Here is a 17,956-nt window from a genome sequence, read left to right on the forward strand (position 1 = left end):
AGCTAACGTAGCACACGACCGGTCCAACGTGGAACCAAGCTGCAAAAAGTGTTGGGGGGGCAGTGGGGGAAAGCGATGTGTGGCTTTGGCAGCACCGCCAACCTCCTTTCCATCAGCTTGTCCCACACCTGTCAGCTGCTGCGCCTCATTTAGCTGACTTCTGCATTACCACAGGTTCACGTTGCTGATTTTCAACCTCCCGGCGCTTCTGAACTCTACAAAAGGAACGATCGAGCACCGGGCGCTGTGATCCTTGAATTCTTTCTGCCTCTCATGTTGGACGGTGACTCAAAAATAGTTCATGGGCATATCATTGAAGTTGATTTCCAGATCATAATGATAGCTCCTGCAGTTCTTTTGTGCTTCAGAGAGGTAAATCATGCATATTTAGTCGCTCGCCTTCCTGTAATTGCTTCACGGAAGTGATTGTGCTTTTAGGTTTGACTTTTAGGGTTGTTATTACCAGTTTTTTTGGCAGATTTGTCCTTTAATGACATGCCTGCTCTGAAGCCTTTTGAATATTGAATGAGCTGTAAAAACAGTAAGTGCTGTTCATCAAGCTGAATATTTAAATAGCATGGTTCTAAAGGAATTCTGGCCTTTACTCTCATTACTTTGAATGACATTTCTATTCCTTAGGCAAAGTAAGACACAGACTTTTTGTTAGTCCTGGTGTCCTTCTCAGGCATTAATCAAACACCTTCTAAGAAAAAAAGTGTACAGCGCTGTGAAAAAGTTTCCATTGTGATTTTATGTGATAGACAAACACAAAGTAGAGCACGACTCTAAAATTATAATGACACATCAGTTCCAAAGTTTTCAGAATTTAAAATCTGAAACGTTTTGCATGCTTGGGTATTCATTCTCCTTTACTATGACAGTAAAAGTGTAACCAATAGGCTTCGGCTTCCACAATTAGTCCCACAATTAGTCCCACTAACTCTAAAGTGCTGTACCAATATGGTATATAGCAAAAGCTAATGTTAGTGTGCTAAATTCAACCATGTTGAAACTCATTGTTTTGCCTTATACAGTGTCAAATTCGGAACTACACACCTTACTGAATGTTTACGCTTCAGAAAGTGATACTTTAAAAGATCTCGACCTGCGGTTTCAGTTCAGTAGCTGTTGAGCATTGCTAAGTTTACACGTTTACAGAATAAACGTCAACCAAACGTCACACAGTCAATAACCACAATGTCAACACAGATGTTAAACTGTGTTCAACTGAAAGTTTACCAAACAGCCAAGTAATTTAACCCTTTACAATTTAGCGTAATATCGTTAAAAATTTAGTAAAGTTCACTGCTACCAGCTGCTGCTAAAAGATATGGACCGGTAAAGTTTAGCACATTTGCGTTTTTGCTAACTCAACAAAAAATGAGCCACCCTATTACCTGGTGAAGAGTTTTTGCAACCCACATTGTGTCTGCTTGGACACAGTGTGAGATCTGTTTTATTTCTCATCCTATCTTACCTAATATTGTCATTTTCATTGTGCTTCTATACAAAGACAACAAAAGGCATTCTGATTCTGACTGTTGGCACATTAGTGGACTAGTAGAAATGTTCCCACCATTGGAATCTACAAAGTTAATTATTAGAGCCGACTGCTGTTTAATCTAATCTCAGTATAAATGCATTTCTTCTGTACAGACCTCAAAGGTTTGTTTGAGAAACTTGGTGACCATGATGATGCAGTAAACATGTAGAAGAAGGCACTCTGGACAAATGAGAAATGTAATTTATTTGCAAAGAGTTATAAAATTAGAAGATTCTGCACATCATCCTGAATGTAGTGTGGGATGGCCTCTCCTCAGGAGGGTCAAGGCAGCTGATCAGAGTTCATTTGAAAATAATTGGAGGTAAATACAAGACAATCATTCAATGGCATGTTAGGGCCTTTAGGAGTACATTTCTGCCAAGAAAATTTGAATTTCTGAGCTGAATCTCAGAAATTTTCTAGAAAATAGCTTGGCAATGTCAGAGTTTCAAAAGTCAAAATTAGAAATTCCAAATTTTGGACTTTTGAAACTCAGAAATGTAATAGTATTTTTCTCAAATATTTCTGATCTTAATTTTAAGGTTTTTGAATTTTTTCTAGCAAATTTACAGCTTTTCAAAGTCAAACATTTCTTTCAGTTTTTTGGGAGAAAATTTAGAGATTTTTTTTTGCCTGAAATTTACTTTATTTTCTGTCTACAATGCTATCATACAATCATAAGAGTATAAAACGGCCCAGTCAAAGTAGACATTGACAGTCTTTCACAAGAATTGCTATTAAAATTGGCTCCCCTTACACACTGTCTCAAAAATATTTTGTAGGTCTATTACATATGATTCCAATAAAATACATACAGTACAGACCAAAAGTTTGGACACAATTGTGTGTCCAAACTTTTGGTCTGTACTCAATACAGACCAAACATTTGGACACACTTTCTCATTGAATTCAATGAGAAGGTGTGTCCAAATTTTTGGTCTGAACTGAGTACAGACCAAAAGTTTGGACACACAGTTGTGTCCAAACTTTTGGTCTGTACTGTAGGTGTGTTCTATGAACACCTCTTCCTGCCTCTCTATGCCTTTAACAGTGCCGATTGAAGAAGCTCCTCCCACATCACCAGAACCAACACTGCAGTTAGTTTTGGAGCGCGGTGCAGGTTTTCATTCCCAGTCTTATGATAGACTCTTATACATTCATTACTACACCTCTGCTACTGCTGATGCTGTAGGAAAGAGCCAGAGACCTGCCTCTGCAGAAACTCAAGACAAAACCAGATGAATTCATACACAGAAAACACACACACACCCACACCCCAACACACTCCTCCATTCAATTCTTCATTCCTCAGTGCACATCAATCTTTTATAAAATCCCAGCGTTATCTCTGCAAGAGTCAAGGAAAATAGGAAACGCACGGGTCTCAACACAACTTTGCAGCTGTTGATTGAGGTAGATACCAGAGGCTGAGCTAGGTGGAGTGAGAAAGCCCCCATTTCCCCCCCATCCCCGCCTGTCTGCTTGTCAGGTGGGACTGTGATAGGATCCAATTAGAGGGAGCTGTAGATAAAATGATGATGAATTGCAGCGGCGTGATAGACTGACGGACACAGATACATGTGCACACGAAGGTGAAAAAAAGGCAAAAGGAAGCAAAATAGACAAAGAGAGTCGAAGCGGAGGTGGGGGGAAACGACGACAGTCCTGTATAGAAAGAAATGGATGGATGCAAAGAAGAGACTATAAGGAAAAAACAGACCCAAGTTCAACAAGCAAACAGGGGAAAACAAACAAATGAGGGGGAAACAGATGGAGAAGGGAAGTTTTTCCTGGAATAAAATGGATGGGGAAAGAAAAAGCAGGGGGGGGGGGGCAGTCTGGTTTAGGTAGGAAGTTGTTCAACCGTGCAACGCTGCTTTGATAAAACACTCATTTCTCTTGGACTCTCAACAGGCGACAACTAATTTATCAGCCATGCTGGTGAAAACGTGAAAAAAAACAACTAAAATACATTCCCAGTTCAGTGCTGTAGCATCTCACACTGTAAGACATGGTAAATTCAAACATTTAATTTGAGTTCATTTCTTTAGCTGAGGAAAAAGAAAATCCAATTTAAGACATAATAAGCTAATTCAGTAGCTGAAAGTCTACTGAGTGAGCTCTAAAATAAGTGTAAAAATGTTATGTGTACTATACTGCGTTAAGTTGATCTGAGTGCAGCCTTGGGGTATATAAAATATGTTACACACTGGTGTGTTTCTTCTAGCCACTCACCACCAGGTTGAAGAAGACGCCATGCTTATCTTACCACCAGCCACAGCTTGTTGTGGTCTCCAAGTCTCTACAACCTTAAAACTGAATCTCAAAAATGCCAATAGGTTTTTTTGAGAGTACTGTGAGAAAAAAGAGCTTTTCATGGCATAAACTGAAAGCAGTTTATGCCATGAAAACATAAACTTCTCCAAAACTTGGGTGGGACTTTGATTTCAGATGAGACTAACATCAATCTGGTGATATTCTAGACTCATGTGAGCTTTAAATAAAACAAAATGGGATGTGGTCAATACAGAGCGATACACTTTGTTTAATTGCGTTTTTGCTATTAAGCCATAAATGAAGTAGACTTTAATATAGTAGCTGATGTTAAGTAAGGCATGATGAAAATTAGCAACATGTAGCATAATTAAGCAGTAAGTATCGTGTGACTCAGTCAGTTAGCAGTAACTAACTGCTTATATACTCTTTCTAGCAAACTAGTTTTTTTGCATCTATCATGTGAAGACTATGCTAATTTTTGTCATTGGTTCACCTGCTACATGCAATTGTTTTGCTATGCTTTAACATTCCCGATATTTGTTTTTTTCAGACTGTGTCTGAAAACATCTTTGTCATTAAAAAGGTCTTTAAAAGTCCAAAATTTGACTTGCTGAAACTTGAAGAAATCCTGTAGTTCCACAAAGAAGAGGTAACAATTCTAAACCAAAACAAGATTAATAAAAAGAAAAAAAATCAAAAGTAAAAAAAGAGACGTTTCTTTGCAGGTTTGTCTCCATTAAAGCCTCCAACAACATCCGTAATCATTTGGCAAACTATAATTCTGAAATGATCAGTGCGCCTAGTAAGTCACTTATGCCAGGAGGATATTTGTTTATGCTCTTTCTTTATTCACTACATTATCCAGATAAAAGAAAAAATGTGGTTATAGTCCAAACAGAAGCTGCAGAGGATCAATAGATGGAAATCCATCTGTGATTGTGAAGCGGCACTCCGGCCACCATTGTGTTCCGTATTCTCAGCAGGGCGGAGTGAGTTTATGTATCACGGCTCGCCTGCGACTCTTGGGTAGCCGAGGGTAATAAATCACAGGGAAAATTAGCCAGCAGTGGATGTACACTCATCCGTTCAATCTTACTGTCTCTTTGTGCATTATTTAGCCCCTCACCAAACAGTGAAACATTGAACTTGCTAAGTCAGATACACCAGGGAGCTGCGGAACGCATCGATGCAGAGACGAGAGAGAGTGTGTTCACGAGACGCACATAGGACGCAGGCGGGCTGCGGGGGATACCTCCGGGTTTTTTTTTTCACAAACACACACACACCCACGCACACCCCTTTCCTCCCCAGGGGTTTGGAAGCCCAAAATGAAACAGACATATGGAGATTCTCCACATGATCTTCTTCCTAATCATGTGGAGCAGACAGAGACTGTAGCATCAGCAACGACCAAGAATTTGCTTTACATGATTTATTGCACTGACACACATAGATAGGCCTTGTGTGTGTGAAAGTATGCGTGTGTGTGTTTGTGTTAACTTCCTGCTGCAAGTCCATGCATCTGGCACACTGGCACAGCCAATTTGGGAAGATGAATGCCTCTGGGTGTGTGGGTGTGCGTGTGTGTGTGAGTGTCTGAAAACGTATCTTTATCTGACTGGTGTCAGGCAGGAATCTGGGATTCAGTTTGGGATTCATAATGATTTATTTGAAGGATCTAATGATGACACATCTTTAATTATTAAAAAAAAAGAAAACAACAAAAAAAGATTATTTTGTTGTTTTTTTTCTAATCCACAGGTTCAGGCTTGAATTTATCATACTACGGATTCCAAATAAGATTTGGACAAACGTCTTTCAGCAAGATGCTTGCTTGGAAAGTAGATGGTCTTTGGTAGTCAGCAGCCAAGTTCAGGCTGAATATTTCACCATTTCCTGCCATGTCAGCCATCTTGTTTTTTTTTTCTTTTTTAGTGCAGTTAAAAGATTTGGAGGAAGTCCTCTGCCTCCGTTTTTATAGCTAAAACCATTCAAACCCACAGCATGATGCTACCTTCACCATACTTGAGAGTTCATAACGTGTTGAAAGTCTCACCTTGACTGGTAGTACTTCACCAATGAGGTCATAAATCTTAATCTGTGTTTGGTCTAAACATAAAACTTCTGCCATTGGCATTAGGCTTGTTCATGAGGAAAAATACACTAATTTAACTAGTAGCAAGTTTGTCTTTTCATTGGTGTCCCAACAAAAATAACCTTCCAAGACGCACAATAAAATTGGAGCTTTTAGACTACTAAATAACTATGTTTAAAAGTTTGGTTTGTGCCATCAAACCAAGCAATTTAAATATTAAAAGTAAGTGAGGCTGTAGTTTCAGAACCCTTGGCTTACAGCAAATCTACAATAAAATCAAACCCAATTCTTAGTTTTAAAAATCATTAACGTTGTCTCCTATTTTTTTGGATAAAAATTGTTTAAATGCAAAGTAAACCCACATATACAGTGTGCCTTAACATCCTCTTCATCAGACTGTTATACAACAACAGAATATTTCAAGTCAGAGGCTTCTTCAGATACACCGGAAAACAGTCTGGTAATATTTGTAATATTTGTTCATTTGTGGCAAAAACTAACAATGAGGCAGTTTTACATTGTTTGTTTAGCCAGCCTCTGTTGAACTGAGTAGAGACGGGATGAAATGAGGGACTTGCATGCTGTATATGTGTGCTAGCGGTGTATTTTAACACACAGACACACACGCACACACACACGCCGGTATCCTTCAACATGACTAATTACTCCAGGATGACCCGCACACGGACGCGCAGCTCGATGCGCACAGCTGCTGGTTTTTCTGCCTCCTCTGGCCTCGCCTGCCAGCTGCTCTGTTTTGTTAACATCGGCACTTTTTAGACGCTTAGGCATATATGCGTACACACACGCACACACACCACAACCATATCTATTCATACAGTCCATGGAGACACGCAGTCCATGGAGACGATTCATGTAGTGGGAGAATAAACGAGTGCAGGAGCAGATAACGAATGAACCCGAGCCAGGCTGCTGTGTTACTGTAATGAGGCCAGGGACGGCTTTGTGCTCACCTTGTACTTTCTGCACCTCCTCCCTTCCCTCTCTTTTTTTTACCCTCCTGTCACCTCGCCTCCCTCTGTTGTCCCCTCCCCATCCTCGCTCCATCCCCCATGGTTACACTCTGTCTCCTCCCGCTGTCATTGTGCTTTTTTTCCCCTTTTACTAGTTTTCCTCGTTCTTTTGGCGTCTGTCTTTCCTCTTCTGCTAATTCTCACTCTGTTCCTAACACCACTCCTCTCACTTCCTTCTCATCTGCACTGGAGCTATCCTCCATGTTCATCCACACAACTTTCTTGAGGCGTCCTCCTCCCCTTTTTTTCTCCTCCTCTCCTCTCGTCTCCCTAGGGGGCCCACACTATGAGTTGTCTCAGGTAGATTAATTACATGCAGTGACATAAAGGAGCTGGCCAGAGGCTTCAGTAATGAGTCTGATTACTCATTTCCAGCAGCTCTGGGGGCTCTGGGGAGGGAAGTCACGCCAGTAGGCCAGTAGAGGGGTGTTTCAGTACGACTTTAACCTACAGGGCTTCACCAGTACAGGGTTTGACACCACTTTAAGAGCAAAGGTACATTAGAAGTCACTGACTTGCCAAAAACTTTGGAACTTAGTAAGAGAATGAGTCACAATTAGAATCTGCAATTTTTGTTATTCATTTAAAGGAGCTAGTGTCATTTTACAGCACAATCAAATAAATATGTTACTTTCAGTTGCTATATATATTATCAGATATGACTAAAAAGAATTTTACTTCCTGATTTAACACCTTGATATTGGACCTCTGTTTCTTTAAAAACTCCTTCTTTTTCCTTCTCTTTCTGAAACTCCACTTACAGGAAGTCATCACAGCATGGCTCCTATTAACCCTTTCACAGAAAAGTAGCTCCTATAATGCGTTCAGCAGATGTGCAGTTCTACAAGGTTTTTGCTAATTGCTGCTGGCTAGTCTGAAGGAGCCGAGTGGGGGAGGAGCTTCTCTGTGACGCGAAGCTTAGAAACTGCAGCTGTGAGGAGGAGCTGCACCTCAAAGGTCCAACCAGGCATTTTATACAGCTGAATGGTTGCCTTGGAGATTAAAATATTTCTCAGACATGCATAAAAGAATCAAAGCAACACTCCAGGTGTGTTTTGATGAGGGAATAACATTATAACATGATGTAAAGATCAAAGATATCAAGTTTACATAATACTGCCCCTTAAAGGGAAGCAGCAAAAGCAAATGCTATGGATTAGCAGTGATGCCCAACAACTGGCATACTGATGATGTCATCCAGAACATGTTGATAAAAATTAAGCTTTTAGGGTGTTATGCAACTGTCACAGCAACAGTCTTCAGTCAGAGGCATCTTTTGATTGTTTCAAGACTGACTGCTACTGCAGATCCTTCCTGCCCACACCATGGACCCCTGATTGGTGATACACACCTAATGTGGTGAGTGTCCGAATTTATTTGTCACCACAAGTTGTTAAATCTTAACACATTTCTTTTGCACATTTCTTCAGTTTTTGTTGATTTTGAATACTTGAAATTTTAAGTTTTGATTAAATAATTGAAAATAAATCATAGTAAAAATGTCAGAAAAAGGAACACATTTCTAGGGTGTCCTAATCTTCTGACATGACGCGATCATTGTTTCATAAAAACCAGACATGTTGGATTTTCAACATGACAATTTTAGGGAAGAAAATGTCTCAAATTCAGGAAAATTTTATTAGACAAACAAAACTTGACAAAACAAATTAAAATACCTTTACTGGTTTCTCTTTTACTTTGTTCTTCCTTACTTTGCTTCCAATTGTATTTTTTCCTGTAATCGAGTCTGGAGTGAGGCGAAAATAAAATGAAAAACATTATATCAGAACAACGGAACATTTGTTGTCATTTGTCGTTAAATGAGAATTTTATTGTCCAGACTTTTTTCAGAAAAAGTAATTTTTTGATTTTGACTCTCATAAAACCAATGACGTGAAGCTCAAATGAATTTATTCCCATACATACATGCTAGTTTGCTTGATTGCAAGTCATTTATTAATTGGATGTAATTAGTTAAACTCGTCTCATCATTATGTGAGCCTGAAGGAAATCACTGAGGCATTTTTTATGTTCATACAGAAGATAACATGAGATATTCGGTGAACTCCTAAACAGTAGAAGAAGAAAAAAGGCTGTTGGACTTTTTGTGTGTAAGCAAATGCTTTGGTCCTGTAAACTGAGCTCCCTGCCCACGCTTTGGAATCTAATTAGAGTCAAATTTTACATTTCAGAGGGCAGAAAAATATTAGCAGTTGAGAAAAAAATCAGTTTATTAATGAAAGACTTAAATGAATGCTCCACTGATTGCTTTCCTCAAGTTGCTTCATTCATTTATCAGATGAAATCTGACATGAACAGGAAGTGTTTTATTAGGAATACTATCAGTCAGTGGATGCACTACTCCGGCTCACATTGAATTATCTTTGCAAATATGATGGGACTTTTTACAAAATCCAGTGCAGATGGTGATGATCCCTAGAGAGTGAAAAAAAACATCAAATTTGATGTTTGATTTGTTATATTAAATATTATGTAAGTTTTAGCTAATTCCCTATAGTCTTTTATTGGAAAACAAAATGACATCAATTTAGAAATGTAAAGTAGATGTCATATGCAAAACCATCATCAAACTGATATAGAAATTTTAATTTAAATATATATGCATGATCTTTCACCAGCTCAGAACACTTAAAACTAACAACTTTATTATTTCTAAAAAATATTTAAAAAACATTTAAACATTTACCAGGGTGAAGTGAATATAAAATGACTTGTCATTTTGTACTTTGTTTTTAGACATTTTTAAATTGTATATATTAATTTGCAACAATTTGCAAATTTTATTTGTGCTTGTATGTTATTAAAATTTTTGTATAACACACCTACATAAAAAAACACAACAAAAAAGTATGAGGGAAGATTTCCTGAGTCAAAACATTCAGCTAGAAAACCAGTGGCCAATAGTTTTGTCATTTTTTAGTGTTCACCAAAAGAATTGTGATTAGCAAGAAACGCTAATGCTAACAACACCAAAGTTGCTGTTCAGTATCTTCCTGTCATTCTTAAGGAAGTCATTTTCAGTTTGTTAAATAATGTTCTTATCAATAAATTCTTGGTTTTCCCAGAAATGTTGTTTTGTTTCCATGAAGGCTAGCATATATGCATTTACTGCCTAAACGCTATACCCTCTTAGGACACTTTGATTGTTTTTCGCAATGCCCCAAATATTTGTCACTCTATCAAAAGTTGAACATATCACTAATATTACTTGACTTTATTTACAAAGAACCAAAGCATTACACAAGAAGAATCCAGGCTAATGTTAGCTCAATAAAAAAGTGATTATAGCTGCGGTTTGTGTGTTTCTAGTTCTGATATTTCCATAAAGGAGTTTATCAAGTGGCTTCAACCTTCTAGGCTGCTCTCCACCTTTTCTTATTTCCCCGATTGTGTCTTCCTTTCTCTTCTTGTGTGCCATCATTAACATCAGTGTCCAACTTTTCCTGTTTCTCCCCACGGAAAGTGAGTGAGACAGCGGGTGACGCTCTGTGTCACAGTGCGGTTTGTCCCGGCATTTTAAACCATGTGACAGCATGAATAAAGCATGATGCGGTGGCCAGCATGGTGGGCAGGGACTGACAGGGGGAACAAGCTCAGCCAGTGTTTTGGTGAAGGCAGACAAGTTGAAACCCTTAAAGTTTAATGGGGGGCCATGCCACAAAGATGGAGGAGTAGAGAAGAAGTAGTAGTGTGAGGGAGGGGGGGTCTTGTGGTTTTGCTAGGCTGCTGTACACACTGCACTTGCCAGTGGGATGCAAAAGTGATGCTAATAATGTCAACAGCCTACCTCGTGTGTGATGGATCACGGTCACAATGTACTAGTGGGAAGGGGACGGGTTTAATCAGCCGCTCCTTTGTGTCTTTGTTAAATCCTTATCTTAAGAAGCTGTTGACCTCCCAGAATCCTGTGGTTTAATTGGTCTGTGGTCATCTCATCTTCTTCATGTCTCAACAGAGGGCCACACTCCCACAGTGACTCCTCACAATGTCTCTCTTCTCTTTGCCACTTCTTTCTCTTCATCATGACGGCTTCATCCTAACTTTTCTCTTTACTGCCCATCTTTTTCAGGAATACCAGACTTTAGACGTTGGACGCACTGGCCACAAAGATTCTTTAAATAATGTAGTGAAATAAACATATTGGTTTGATATCTGGGGTCTCATCAAAGGATTCGTACTAAAAGTATATGTATGCCCAATTGGCAAAAATAGCTTTCAGCAAAAAAGAGAAAAAAATCAGACTTAGAGACGCCTAATGACAGTTACAAAATCAGCCTTCTATCACCTGAAGAACATTACCAGGATTAGAGGACTACTGTCTCAGCAAGATCTGAGCTAAAGATAAACACATGGATAAAATCATCGTTTATCACATTGAGTACAGCAGCAGTGTCTTCACAGGTCTGTCTAACAGATCAGTGGTCCAGCAGCAGCTGATCCAGAACGCTGCTGCTGGCGTTCTGACTAAAACCAGGAGGTTGGAGCACATCACCCAGTTTTACAGTCCTTCCACTGAGAGAATAGACCAGTGGTTCTTAACCTCTTTTGAGGTACCGAACCCATCAGTTTCATATGCGCATTCACCGAACCCTTCTTTAGTGATAAATTATTTATTTATTTTTTTTCCAAATTCAAGACATTTGAACTCACAGCAAGTTACAGTGTTATTTTATTCTGGCCCCCAAAAACATTTTGGCCCCATAAAAGAATTTCAGCCCCCAAAATATTATTTTTTACTATTTTACTAATTTAAAAATAAATTTGGATTTTTTCAAAGAATGACAAATTTTTTAATAACTTAATTTTTTTATTTTAAATTTAATTAGTTTTTTTGTCGTTTTGAATCCACAAAATACTTTTTTGGGGCCAGAATAAAGTATTGCACAAATTACATACCTGCAAATCAGTGTGACTCCTGCTGATGTTTTTGGGAAACCAGTTCAGAGAGGCGTGGCTTCACCTTGGCAAGTGCATCTTCAGAGCAAAGTCTGTTCATTTTCTTCCTTTTTTGCTCGACATATTTAGTATGGATTAAAATATTAAGAAAGAATCCACGCGACGTACAACTACGACAGCTGCTGATACTGCGTGCACTAAATTCCCCGCAGCCCTGATTGGCCGAGCAATGTAACATGATCCTCTGCAGCAAGCGATGGCCAAGCGGGGCGTGTCATCACGACTTTACACAAGTGTGTCTTTACCTCCGCGGCAGAGGCTCCGCCGAAACCCTGAGACCGACTCATCGAACCCCTGGGGTTCGATCGAACCCAGGTTAAGAACCACTGGAATAGACCTTAAAATACTGTTAGTAGTTTAGAAATCATGGATTGGTTTACGACCACAGTACATTAAAGATCTGCTATTGTTGTATCAACCTTCCAGACCTCTCAAGGCTTCTGGTTCTGGTTCTGGTTCTGCATCAGAACCAGAACAAAACACCCTTTGATTAGTAGATCAACGTTGAGGGGAACATTGATCAACATATTTGATATATGTTGATTTTGATTATGGCATTTGATAAAATGTAATGTTTCTTGCTTGTTGGATAATTTGTGACTGTATGATGTTTTTATGATGTAAACACTTTGAGCTGTCTCGTTGATGAAATGTTCTGTACAAATAAACTTGACATGACTATGAACTGCTTTCTAGAAGTTCAAGTTGTATCAGGAGTTTAAGTGTGTGTGTGAGTGTGTGTCCCACCCGGGACGGTCGAGCTCTGTCTACCAAATCCGGTCTGTCAGTGAGCAAATTGGAAATGCCAATTTCACTTTCCTCTGCTCTGCATCTTATCTGTCTTTTTCCCCCTCATCCCACCACTTAGCTTGTGCTTAAATGACTAAAGGACCTTTTCACACCCGTCACCGTTCGATTTCTGGCTGCCTCCACACCTCTGTTGCGCCCTCATCCTTCCTCCCCTTCTTCTCCTCGTCAACGTCCCGTCTCGTCTCCCCGCATCCTCCGTTTCCATCCGTTTCCGCTTCTCCGAGCCCATTCGACTGTAACCCGTATTTTCATCGTATTTATGGAACATGTCTGTTTGGAAGATTTGGATTTATGCGTGCGTGTGTTCTTGGGGCTATGTCGCAGGCATCTGCGAAGAGCGGCCCTGGCTGAATCACTATGCAAATGAAACAATTTCTTCCAGAGTTCGCCCAATTTGCATTGCATCCCATCATGAATCACCAATTTCTCTCACGCTCTTTGTGTCTGTTTTTTTTTTTTTTTTTCCTGTTTGCAGTATGACTATGAGGGCGGCGGCATCAGCGACCTGCCGGTTGACCTCTCTGTGGTGTGGAACGGGAACTTTGTCATCGACAACCCATTCAACATTCAAGGTAAGAGAACAGTTCTTGTTCCTACCTTTAATCTTTTTTTCTTTTTCTTTTGTTTTTTCCTCGGTGAAACACACATCCATTTGTTTGCTCACTATAAAGTAACGCCAAGCAACATCAGCATGTAAACGCTTCCCCTTTCTTCGGAACTCTGTAATTTCATGTTTGACAGCCATCAGCAAGAAAGGTGAAAGTGTGGCGTTTGTTTAGGAAAATCACTATTCTCGTCTCTGGGGATAAGGGAAGAGCGGAGGGAGTGATTGATAACAAAAACCCAACACTGAAATTAATAGGGATAGATGTTAGACAGGAAGATAAACAAATAGGGTAAACCAACAGGATGGAGGAAAAAGAGAGCAGCGACGGGTGTGTGACAGGTTGATGAATGCACTGAGTAATGGCAGGGGGTAGATGTGAATAAAAAGGGATGACAAAGGGAAAAAACCAGAAGCGACACAGGGGGATGGTATTTATTATTTTAATCACTATTTGTGCATGAAGTGGAAAACAATTACGAATTGTAAATTCTTCATCAAGTGCAATACATTGGGAGGTGGAGGCTAATGATTTTAGACGTCCCATTACACAAGATAATGCGAGTCTCGCTCTCGACCGTGTCAAACAGTCCCGTTTTCTGAATTAACTAACCGTTTCTAATCTGGTAACTTCTGCTTCTGTTCCCTCCTAAAATGACATATGAGGAGATTTTCATCACTTCCCGTTGATTTACGCTTGACCTCGTTTTGGTACGATGGTAACAGATGAGCAGTTTGGTTACAGAATGCATACTCAGCATTCATGATTCTTTTACATAGTTGCAGTGTTTTTATGATTTATTGTCACGTCTAAGTACAAAAAGGACGCTTTCAAATGGTGTTTTCATTTATTGAGGCTATCCAAAGCTAGTCATTGTATTTAATCATTGGTTCAGTTCCCCTGTCCAACCCCTGACCTGTAGAATCATGATGTGGAACCTGTTTGACAACATGAAGTAGGCTAAAAATTTCCTCAACCAGCAGCACATGAATGCCCCAAGCAACGTTGATTTAACCCAACTTACCTTAATTAGGGTCAGAGTTCATCATTCACAATTAGAAAGTTACTCGGCAAACAGTGCATCCATAGGAGAGTACCAGGTATAAAACCACTGCTGGTCAAAAACAACACAAAGACTGTCAGACATTTGCTAAAAAAGAACAAAAAACATCCTAATGATCTCAGAAAGTGTAGACAAAAAGGGAAAAAAATTACTTTAGGAATTTGTTTATGTTACATCTGATGTAAAACTAACAGTATTTCAGAAAAAGAACATTAGTCAACCAAGATTGTGTCCTTACTTCCTATAACTTCTTTATGTCTTTACCTTTATCTTCCACTTATGTTTTTTTTCTTTCTTTCTTTGTACACCCATTTAATTCTTATATCCTTCCCTCCTTTCTTTCCTACTTTGTGTTGCATTTTCTTCTCATCCTTGTATTTTTTCTTCCTTTCCTTCCTTTATGTCTTGCTTCTGTTCTTCCTTTTTCTTTCTCTCCATCTTTTTCTTTGCAATGTTTTATAGTTTCTTTTATTCCTTTCTTTTGTGAACAATTTCTTCATTGTCATTTTCTTCCTTTCTTGTGTCATTCCTTGTTTCTACCCTTCTTTGTGTCAGTCCTTTCCCCCATTTTCTACCTCCCCCACCCTCTTCCTTGCTTCAAACCAAGCTGTGGATGGACAACCTAACACCAATACAAATATCTGCCATAAACTCATACTTAAATACAAGTTTTGCATTTTAGACACTTAAATAAATATATGACTAGGATGTCAGAAAGGTGGAATTAGAAAAAGTAAGGATTTTTAACATAAAAATGTCTGAAAACCCTCTAAATATGTAATGTGATTAGATTCATGCAGACTGTTATTGTGTTGAAATAAAAGCAACTGTTTTAGGCGGGCCTAGGTATGAACTGATATTTAGTATTAAGCAATTCCAAAGTTTAAAACTTTTTAAATTTTGTTAACCTACACAAATGCTTTATGAGGCTCCCAAGGAAAATGTGTGAGGAAGCACTTTCCTTCTTCTGCATGGAGCATAGAGTAAACACCACCAATCAGCTGGCTAAAAGAAACCTACTACACTTTTTTTTCAGCAATACCAAGAAAAGAGTCATTTGAGTCTGTGGAAAATCACCCAGCAGGGAAAAACAGACAGTTATGATGTAAATAAAACAGCACCAGTGCTGCCTGTTATTAAGGTAACACACACAGACAGACATAGATTCATTAATAGACATGCAGCTAGCTTGATAGATCGATCCACATCTAGTTAGCTTGACAGCTAGTTAGATAGCCACATAGACTGACAGACAGAAAGATAACAATGTAGCTAGACAGATAGCTAACTAGATAGCTATAAAGACAACTAGGCAGACAGACAGCTACATTGACAGACACTAGTGAGACAGACAAATAGACAGACACAGATACGTATATAGACAGCTAGCTAGAAAGTCAGCTAGCTATCCTGATAGGGAAAGAGACAGGCAGACTTTCCATTGTGGTTCATAATTACAATGGTGTAAGCAGACCTGTAAGTGACTGAACAACTTCTCCAGTCTTACCTCAACTATTTGATGACTTTTTTTTTGGTCACTTTTTAGCTCCAGGAAAACTGGAGTTCACAGAGGATGGAATAGAATTTTCCCCTTTAAATATTCACTCTTTTCTTTGGTAGGAACATCCCTTTTCCAAAATCGTCTTAAGATGACTCCACAGATCTTCTGTCGCATTTCATTCTGATTCTCTCTTCTCTTATGATGAACCATTTCTATTGTTGTTTTAGTGGATGTTTGGGTTCATTATTTGATATCCCTCGTTTAAGTTAAACCTTCTAGCAGATAACTAAACTTCTGGGTTAAAACCTTCAGAGTGAGCCCAGATCATGAAGCTCCTACCACCATCATTTTTCTGTGGACAGGGTGTCCTTTGAGTTATGTGCAGTCGTCTTCTCATGCTAAGCACAACATTTGAAATTGTGGCCCACTTTCAAATGTGTTATGGTTGTGTCCTCAGACCATAACACATTTTTCCACTGGCTTTTAGAAGATTATAGCAGAGGTTGAATGTCTTCTTTGGAAGGAAAGGACTTCTGTCTTCCTTTTGATCTTTGCAGTTGCATAAAACAAAGTATTTATCTAAAGGTCTACACACTTATGCAACCAGGTTATTACACCTTCTTTTTATCTTTTACATATTTCCTCCGTTATGATTCTTCCTAACATAATCCCTCGGCTTTGCTACAACACACAACTGATATTTTGCAATGATATGGGTTCACACCGGTGAGTTCTGAGGAGTTAAACAGGAGATTAGAAGAGATTATTTCTCTTTCTAAACCTTCACATTTTCCCCATTGTGATGATTGAAATTCAATGCAGTAATTAATGTTAAAAGTTTAATAATCTTTGAAAATATGCTTTATGAAATTGTACTCACTCATACAAATCTCATAAAGAGCCTTTCCTCTGTTCTCCTCCTCCTCTCTCCATCCTCTGTTAATCCCTCCTCACTCCATCCTCGTCTCTTTTTTCCTCCCGAATCAGAGCTGCGTTATCCGTTTCGGGGCAGAGCCGCTCAGAGCCAGCCCGGCTTTGCCCCGGTGTAAAGTGGAGATGTTAATGTAAATTAAATCATTCATTTGGTCCAGATTAATTAGTGTCGCACTACTTTTAAGCCGAGCCGTAGCTAATCAGATTAGGGCCAAGCTGAGGGCCGAGGCAGGCAGATGGATACGGGAGAAGCCCGCTTTGAAGTCCGACCGCCGTACGTCTGCTGAATGAGGAGGATGGAGATTCGTTTTTTGTTTTTTTTTCATCTTAACCTCAGATCTTTTTATCTGCTGTGATGCTGAAGGAAAAAAACTCTGCCTGCAGGTGCTGGCAATGTTGCGTTAACTGAGATAATTATGATTCCAATTAGCAGATTATACATAAATCAGAAATCCTAAGCATCCACTGGTAGTTTTTGCTGCTTGTTTGCATGTGTCTCTCTCCACGCTTTGCCCTGCTGACTACTCACTCCTCATCTGAGGTCTCTCTGTCTGGCTTTTCTTCTTACTTTTTCTGGCTCCATCTACTCTGATTCTCTGGGCCTCGGAGGGAGTCGCATCACATTTGAATTCATAACAATCCTGGTTGCTGTTTTGTTAACAAGTGGAGCTAAAATTTGTCCTCCTCTTCCCGGCTTCCTTTCATCTCCCACTCGGCTCCTAAGGTGCTAGAGGTTTATTTTATTTATTATCTGTTTATTCATTCATTTTGTACTTTTAATGACTTTTCTCCAGTCTGCCGTGTTGGCGCAGTTTCTAATTTAATTTCACTTTTTTGAATGTAACTAATCATCAATCCCATTGGCATTAGCAGACATTACCTGTTGAATTAATTTCACTGGTATTCCTCCAGGTGACTCTTCTTTTTTAACGTGATTTTTTTTATCAGTAGAAACAGAACTTACTTCTTGTTTTAGCCTCAGAGTGGTAATAATCAACTAAACATATGTTTACACTTTTTTGCAACTTAATTGCAAATTAATACGTTTTGAGTTTATCAAAATGTTCAAAACATAATTTCATCTTCTTGAAAATAGACCTAAAAAGGCTTCATTGGCC

General features: G+C 39.1%; 1 protein-coding gene across 2 annotated transcripts in view; it reads left to right on the forward strand.

Annotated features, from left to right (window-relative positions):
* Nucleotides 1–17,956, forward strand: part of LOC116723678 (plexin-A1-like) — a 279,486-nt gene that overhangs the window by 190,436 nt on the left and 71,094 nt on the right. For both annotated transcript variants that reach the window (XM_032568758.1, XM_032568767.1), the window contains exon 11: nucleotides 13,212–13,308. In XM_032568758.1, the coding sequence (XP_032424649.1) occupies nucleotides 13,212–13,308 (97 nt within the window). The remainder of the gene's footprint in view (nucleotides 1–13,211; nucleotides 13,309–17,956) is intronic.

Source organism: Xiphophorus hellerii, chromosome 1 (genome assembly GCF_003331165.1).
Source record: "Xiphophorus hellerii strain 12219 chromosome 1, Xiphophorus_hellerii-4.1, whole genome shotgun sequence".
Taxonomy (NCBI): domain Eukaryota; kingdom Metazoa; phylum Chordata; class Actinopteri; order Cyprinodontiformes; family Poeciliidae; genus Xiphophorus; species Xiphophorus hellerii.